Below are 8,719 nucleotides of genomic sequence, written 5' to 3'. Positions count from 1 at the left end.
GATACTGTTTTCCTGGTGAGACAACTGCAGAAGTACTTAGCTGAAAGGAAGATGCTGTACTTAGCATTTATCATTCTGGAGAAAGCCTTTAACAGGGGCCCTTCACTGTGTAATCTGGTAGTTGCTGATGATGCTAGGGTTAGACAAATGGCTTGTGAGAGGCACTGTCAGTAAGGTGAATGTTAACAAGGATTGAGGAATTTAGTGTGCAAGTAAATTCATCAGGGCCTGATCCTTAGCTTAGGTTTTCAGGTCATAACAGAGGGGTATAAGACCAGTTCCCCATGGATATTGATGACCTTGTTCTTATAGCTGAATCTCCCATAGAATTAGAAAAGAAATTCCCTGGCACCCTTGCCAGTGGAGCACTAAGAGCACCATCTGAGCGTAATTGCTGCCAGAGTAGCTGACTGGTTTCCGTGCCGGTGGAATGCAAAAAGCACCATTCAAGTGTGATCATTACCAGTGTCACCTTACTTGTGCCGGTAGCACGGGAAAAAACATTCATGTGAGGTTGTTGCCACTGGACTGGCTCCTGTGCAGGTGGCACATAAAAAACACCAGTTGAGCATGGACATTGCCAGTACCACCTGACTGGCCCTCGTGCCGGTGGCACGTAAAAGCACCCACTACACTCTCAGAGTGGTTAGCGTTAGGAAAGGCATCCAGCTTTTGAAACTCTGCCACATCAGAAACGGAGCCTGGTGCAGCTATCTGGTTCACCAGTCCTCAGTCAAATTGTCCAACCCATGCTAGTATGAAAAGCGGATGTTAAACGATGATGATGATACTTGGGAGCAAAGCCTGGAATCAAGTGGTTTGAAAGTTAATTTAGCAAATATCGAAGTTTTAGTTAGTGGGGAAAACAAGCGAGAGTCTGAGTCTGTCAGGGAAATGGCTTTGCTCAGTATGTAGAAAGAGAGTATGTAGAAATTCCACACATTGTACTTGATGCAAACTGGTAACACAATAGGTGCAGTAACATCATAGGTAAGTTCATAGAGAAAGTAGACTTTGTATGTGGCAAATGTACAGGAGCAATAGACACTAAGAATACATGGGAAATAGATTTTCTTGAATACCCAGGAGGATCCTTGGAAATAGTAGATACTTTCTGTTACCTAGGTATTGCCAAATTTGCAGTGGAGGAGGATGTTCTCAAAAGTATACTTTGTAGAATAAGAACAGGGTGGGAAAAGCTCAGAGAGCTATTACCTCTGTTCGTAACAAAAAGGACTTTCTCTCAGAGAAAGGCAGATTGCATGATGCTTGTATATGAACATCATTACTACATGGTATTGAGACATGGACCCTGAAAGTAGAGGACATGCAGAAACTAGAAAGACATGAAACTTGTATGCTCTGTTGGATGTGCATAATCGGTGTGTTTGTGTGTACAACAAAGTGCAAATATGATGAGAGAAAGTTGGGCATAAGAAGAATCATATGTGGTGTGCAAAAGAGAAGACTGTGCTGGTATGGACATGTGATTCATATTGATGAAGAAAGTTGTATAAACAATTGCTGATTACTTGTGAAAGAGGGAAATCCAGAAAAATATATGGGACAAAACTTTGAACTCAGAGGAAATGACAATGGTCTGAGATGCCTCTGAGGAGACCCACTCATTTCAGAGAAGCTGAAGTTCTGGAAATGTGTACATACACAACTGGAAATTGTGTCCAATTTGCTTGTGAACCCTTCCCTCCTACCTTCTCACCCCCTATCACTGATCCCTCCATTACTAGCATAACTGCAGTATACTGCTGTTGTAACTGAGAACAGAATTACATCTTTCTCACTTCCAGAATAACTTCACTTAAAATCCATCCTTCATTCTTAACATTGTCCCTCTCCATTCACATATCACACATTCACTGTACATCTCTCTCTCTCTTTCTCTCTCTCTTTCTCTCTCTCTCTCTCTTTCTCTTTCTCTCTCTCTCTCTCTCTTTCTCTCTCTCTCTCTTTCTCTCTCTCTCTCTCTCTTTTTCTCTCTTTCTCTTTCTCTCTCTCTCTCTCTCTCTCTCTCTCTCACCCTGTGTACTTCATCTGTCTCTCCACTTTCTTTACTGACAATCACCTCTCGTACCTTCCCTCAAACTCATATACCATCAATCACCCTTCCACCCATATTCACCATTATTCACCTTATTCTGCCATCAGCTACTCTCTCCTACTTTCCCTCCCACTCATATTTATTATCAACCTTGTTCACCATACATCATATTCATTCCCCATCCATCTTTGCTTGTTACTAATCTTCACTCTCTCTCCTCATACACTCTTGCAACCTCTACCCATCCACTTTTCCTGTCCTGTTCCACTCACTTCTGTTTAGCTTTTTATACCTTGAGGGCTCCCCTGACACCTTGTCACTGCCATCTTTATCTCTCTTTCTAGCTCTGCTGGAATTACTCCCGCCCGCTATCATGTAATGCTAGTAGCAATGTATCTCCTATACAGCAAGAAACCTGTTCTTGCTCCTTTCTTCAGATTTTGGCTTTCCAACACACCAAGCTACACAGTGACCCCACTAGTGTTGGTGCAATGAAATATGCATTCAGTCCATCTTATAAAATGGTTGTCATTAGGAAGGGGATCAAGCCAAAGAAACCATGCCAAAGAAGTTTGTTTCTCAACCACATGGTTTCAGGTTCAGTTTCCCTGCACTTTGAACAAATGTTGGGTTGACCAAAGTTCTGTGAGTGTTTTTCATAGACAAAACTGAAAGGAACTCATCATGTGTATATGTATGAGTGATTGTGTATTTCCCTCATCTCCATATGTGCTTTACTTGCTGGTTTGTAAAAGTGGTTTCACTAATGTCATTTGTTTGCAGTCCACTATGAAAGCATGTGCAGGCTTCTTGACATGTCTAATCTTTGTAAACAAAAGGCTCATTTTGATGTAATTTATTTCCTGATCTCCATGTAAGCATGTCTAGACTGTTTGTTGTTCTATAGACTGGGAGATTATTCCCTTATTTGGAAACTGGTGGGGGTTGGCATCAGAAAGGGCATCCAGTTGTAGAAAAATCCAACCTGACATACTCTTTTTGGACTCCTGCAGATGGTAAAAATAGATCCTAAAACAGTGACAGTGATGAAAAATAAAGCAAATAGACGAATGGGATAGCAACCTACTTCAAATAAGTTCTAAATGTATATTCTTTTTAATCTAAACAGCATTTGTCATTTGTTTTCAGGTATATATTAATATTGCTTTACAATATTTCTTTTCTACTTATTTCTTTAAGAATGGACAAGGATGGCACTTTAAAAATTGATTGGGACGAATGGCGTGAATATCTCCTTCTTCATCCAAGCCAGAATATCCACGACATTATTGCTTATTGGAGGCATTCTACAGTGAGTCACTTTGTTATTACATGAATAATGTATAGAAAAGCTTTGATTTCTTTCTCCCCCCCCCCCCACTCCATAAAGCAAATTTAAAATGTCATGTTTAATTCTTTTGGTATTGTGGAACTTTATTTTCATAACTGTCTCTTGTATCAAGTGAAAGATAATTGATTTTCCTGATTCAAGAATTATCAAGAGAAATATGAATGTATGAAGAGAGAGAGAGAGAGAGTATGCGTGTGTGTGTGTGTGTGCTAGTGTTAAATGTAGCCCATTACAAAAGTGAATCCAACAGTCATCATTTAACGTCCATTTTCCATGTTAGCATGGGTTAGATGGTTTGACTGAGAACTGGTAAATCGGGGAACTTCCCCAGGTTCCAATCTGATTTGGCATGGTTTCTATGGCTGGATTCCCTTCCTAATGCCAACCACTCCAAGAGTGTAGTGGGTGCCTTTTACGTACCATCAGCACAGGTGCCAGTTACGTGACACTGGCATCAGCCACAACTATGACCTCACTTCGCTTGACAGGTCTTCTCAAGTATGGTATATCGCCCAGTTTTTGTTGATATTGAAACCATTTAGCCCATAACAAAAATATTAAGGTATGAAGTCTGTGATGTTGTGAAATATGTAAAATTGATTTTCCTGCTCACTAAAGTAAAACGGATTGACCAGTCAAATAGAATTTTATAAAAGTATTAATTTTGTGTAAAAAAAAAAAAAATTATCATGAGCAGAGGGTAGGCATTATCATATGGTTAAGAAATTTGCTTCGTAATTAAATATTTTTGGGCTTATCACTGCATTGCACCTTGTCTTTTATCAAACTCTTGTAAATGAAATCTGGTACGATATGATAGAAGAAAAGCTGCAGTGCAGTGGTATTGAACCTGAGGTAATCTTATTACAAAGCAAATTCTTTTTAATCACATGACCCAAGTTCAGTATAATATGGTGAGATAAATATAACTGACAACAGCAGTGCCCCAGCATGGCAAGTGGGTTCAAATAGCTAGAACAACACCTACCCCAATGGTTGCCTGTTTGTTTAATCTTTCTGTTTAAATGTATTGCTTATCTATTCACATTGGTTTGAATTAATCATACATTATCTTGTAGCTTTGAGATTTCAGTGATGTGGTCGTTTATTTTTAGAATTAGGTGTTAGAGGCTGGATCTGGCCAGTTTGGACATGAAACAGAATATTTGGGCTGGATATGGCCAGTTTAAAAGCTGAAGAGTTTAAGGGAGTTTTGGCCCTCCGAACACTGAGAGAAGGTATTTACAAATAGGTTATCTGCAATCTGAAAGTTGAGGCAGATTTTCAAGTGAATCTCTAGCGGTTCTGTAATTCATATTATTTCTAACAAAGGCATTTTACAACAAAATATAATTTTTTGTATGGATTATTTTTCTGCAATAAATCATCCGTTTAAAAGAAATAAAGCACCAATAGCTATACATTCATCATCATCCTTTAACATCTGTTTTCCATGCTGACATTTTTATATAATTCACTTAATATTTTAAAAATAGTAAATGCATATCTATAAATAGTAAAATAAGATAATAATTCTGGATATCTTTTCATTGAAGTGTGACTCAGCTTTTCCTCATGAGATTTCTGTTTGATCTATTTTAGATTGCCCCCCTCATGATAGTACATTGAATTTAATTTAGAAACAACCTACCTTTTAAGATAACACTGTTAAGTCACATGGAATAGTGACAATGATAATGATGAAGACCCATGTGCTTCTAGAACATATTGACATTAATCCAAAGAAACAAATGATCAATTATTAGCTCAAATTTGGTAAAAAAAAAAGTAAATGTTTCACCATTCTCATATGTTAGATGAATGTCATAACATGGTGTCTGATGTCTTTACTGAGGAAAGATCAAAAACAGGTTGTAACTGATCATCCTTTCACTGTAATAGTGTTGGTAATAATAATTATAATTTCTTAAAAATACATAAGGCCACAAATTTGGGTTGGGATGGAACAATTAATTATATCAATTTTAGCACTTGACTGGTATTTTATTTTACCCCCTCCAAGAACAAAAGGTAAATTTAACCTTAGTAGTATTAGAACTTAGAATGTAAATGATTGTTATTAAATACTGTGAAATATTTTGTTCAACATTAACTATTCCACTGTCCATTATATAATGGTTTCAAATTTTGGCACAAGGCCAGTAGTTTCAGGAGAGGGGTAAGTCGATTATATCGACTCCAGTGTTTTTCTGGTACTTATTTTATCAACCCCGAAATTATGAAAGGCAAAGTCATCCTTGGTGGAATTTCAATTCAGAATGTAAAGATGAACAAAATGTCAATAACCATTTTGAGGGGATGCATAGTTGACACTATCAGCCCCAGTATTTTGATGTGTACTTGATTTTATTGGCCCCAGAAGGATGAAAGGTGGAGTTGACCTCAATGGGATTTGAACTCAGAATATAAAGAACCAGAAAAAATACTGCAATGCATTTTGTCTGATGCTTTTTTAGTCTATTATATAAGGTGTATATATAATAGTCTGTTATTTTAATAACTTTTAATAGTAGTAGTAGTAGTAGTAGTAGTAGTAGTGGTTTTTTTTAAATGATACATTTCTAAGGATGAATATATTCATCTGAATTAACCCCAATGTTTTACTTGTCTTTATTGACCTTGAGGTGATGACAGATACAGTCAGTTTTAATCCAATCTGAACCAAATATATTGAGGGATGTAAATATTAGGTATTTAGTTTGACATTCCACTGCCATAGCAATAAAATATTCTTTTGTCTAAGCTTAAAAGAGAACAACCAGGAGAGTTGCAACACTTTAGGTGTTAACTTTTTTTCTTATGATAACAATATCATCACTGACGTTGAAGAACAGAGATTTTAAAGCTGTTGTTTAGTACCAGTCTTAATAGCGTTTGAGATAAATATGTCTCTGGATATGACACCAAATATGCTGTCCCCAGTATTTCAATAACCAATGTCGTCGTCATAATAGTAGTAATAATAATATTAAAAATATGATGATGATATTTCATGACAATAAAACTGTTGTTTTCTACACTTTGATAATTTTGGTATTTGTTTGGAATTCGACAGTGTTGATAGCCCAGAACTCAGGTTGAGTGCGTCTTGGTAAATACTCTACCATTATAATCCTACCAGGACCTAAGATATATTCAGGTAGATGGCCTTACTCGATCTGTAGAAAAGGTATAGGTAGAAACTACATCACCCAGTGTAAGCTATGGACACATAAGAGGTGCAGCAGTATCAAAGGAAGGGTAACAGGGAAGATAGTTTTTGTGTGTACCATGTTCATCTGAATCTAAATTTTTGCTGAACTCATCTACCATACCCAAGATATATATATATATATATATATATATATATATATATATATATATATCTTGAGTATGTATGTATGTGTGTGTGTTTGTGTGTATATGGATAAACTTGCAGAAGATAAGCACTCAGTGGCATTGGTGCTTGCTGTTCACTATTTTATCTCCTTAACTATTTCACTATTTTTATTTTAGTAATTAATACACGTGTTAGAAAACTTGTTAATTATGCCTGCTATTTTAAATTCTGATCAAAAGTAATAAATCTCATCTGATAATTGTGACAGTGCCATCATTAATATTGTATTCCCCTAAATACATGTGACGCTTAAAATGAGGGGACACTTAGAATGTTATCTGCTTTCTAAAGCAGTTTTATTAATTGGAATAAATTGAAAAATATGTGTGATGAGGGGAAAAGGAGAGTTTTCTAGACAGATAACTTACTGACATTTAAGAAACAGACTTTGAAACTTCTTAAATGAAGTTAGATAATGTCTGCCAGCTCAATTCTCTTGTTTTGCTACACAGAAAATTTAAGTTGTAATTTCATAAAATACTGTATTTTTGTAAATATTCAATTTATTCATCTTTTATCTGTATATATAATCCTTAAAAAAAAAATTTTTTTTTTAATGGTTGTGCAATAAGCCAATGATATAACTATTGTTAAAGTATTCCATTACATGTTTCATGACGTGAACTGTTAGTCATATCTAATTCTGTGTTATCTTCAAAATCTCATTCACATATAAGCATGTGAGAAGATAGCATATGTAGTATATAGGACATACTATTTTACCAGCTACAGGCCTTCAGTTTTTACAGCTGATGTGCTATCACTCTCTGTTACTACCTGATTGTTTTATGTACCTTTCTTTTTTATAATTCCACTAAACAGTGCTATTTGGTCAAGTTGAAGTATGCTAACGCTTTTTCTTGCCCCTCAACACATGCTCTTTGCCAAAATTGACCCTTTGAACATTTTTGAATACTGTCCATCACTCTTTATCCAGGTAATCGACATTGGAGAAAATGTCATTGTACCAGATGACTTTACAGAAAAAGAGCTACAGTCAGGCATGTGGTGGCGTTACCTCGTTGCAGGAGGCACTGCTGGAGCTGTTTCAAGAACGTGTACTGCACCCCTTGACAGACTAAAAGTTCTTCAACAGGTAATAACCATCTTGAAAGTGTATTTCAGTATTCCTTAGTGTTTTCTTTGGTACATTTTTTTTTAATACTTCTAAAGTAAAATATCCCTGTTGTTCTAGCACATTCATACTCACTCATTCATTCACTGTTGCTTCAATTTTTTTTTTCATTTTTACTCTGTCTTTTAATTGAATAATTAATACAGGTGCATGGAAAATCTGGAATTCGCTCAGGTTTCAAACACATGTTGGAAGAAGGTGGAGTCAAATCCTTGTGGCGAGGCAATGGGATCAATGTTTTCAAAATTGCCCCAGAATCTGCTCTTAAATTTTCTTTCTATGAAAATGTAAGTTATATATACTTTTTTTCTCTTTTTCTCTCATTCTCGCTTCCTCTCCTTTCTCTCATATACATACACACACACACACACTCTCACATGCGTATATGTATGTATATATATTTATTTACACATACATATTCACACTTCAGTAAAATTATATTTATATATTCTGTCTTTAAATAGCTTACCGTTTTTTCCCTATCTGTTTTGATCCAAACATGTACTTGTTTCATTAAATGCTACAATTATACATTATATCCAACATTTATTTAATGTAATTCATTGCCAGCTATATGATTATTTTATTAGAGACTATAAGTATGTAACTGAAAATAAAATTATCTTATAATGATTTTTTTCCCCCTAATTCCTTTCAAATTGTTCATCTTTTTTTTTTGTCTATTTTCAATATTTTATTATTAGAAAAGGGAGGAATATTCTTACAAACATTCCTGATGATAAAGATTAGCAGCTTTTTGGGGAGTTGGGGTCT

At 35.7% G+C, this 8,719-nt stretch overlaps 1 protein-coding gene across 1 annotated transcript in view; it reads left to right on the top strand.

Moving 5' to 3' along the window:
• The window catches only part of LOC106882438 (mitochondrial adenyl nucleotide antiporter SLC25A25), an 88,219-nt gene that overhangs the window by 54,668 nt on the left and 24,832 nt on the right, over positions 1-8,719 (top strand). The window contains exons 4-6 of the mRNA XM_014933119.3: positions 3,260-3,371; positions 7,748-7,906; positions 8,092-8,232. Of these exons, the coding sequence (XP_014788605.1) occupies positions 3,260-3,371; positions 7,748-7,906; positions 8,092-8,232 (412 nt within the window). The remainder of the gene's footprint in view (positions 1-3,259; positions 3,372-7,747; positions 7,907-8,091; positions 8,233-8,719) is intronic.

The sequence above is a fragment of the Octopus bimaculoides genome, chromosome 2 (assembly GCF_046866305.1).
Source record: "Octopus bimaculoides isolate indiv1 chromosome 2, ASM4686630v1, whole genome shotgun sequence".
Classification (NCBI taxonomy): domain Eukaryota; kingdom Metazoa; phylum Mollusca; class Cephalopoda; order Octopoda; family Octopodidae; genus Octopus; species Octopus bimaculoides.
The sequence above is the reverse complement of the archived record's forward strand: the minus strand, read 5'-3'. Positions and strand labels throughout refer to the sequence as shown.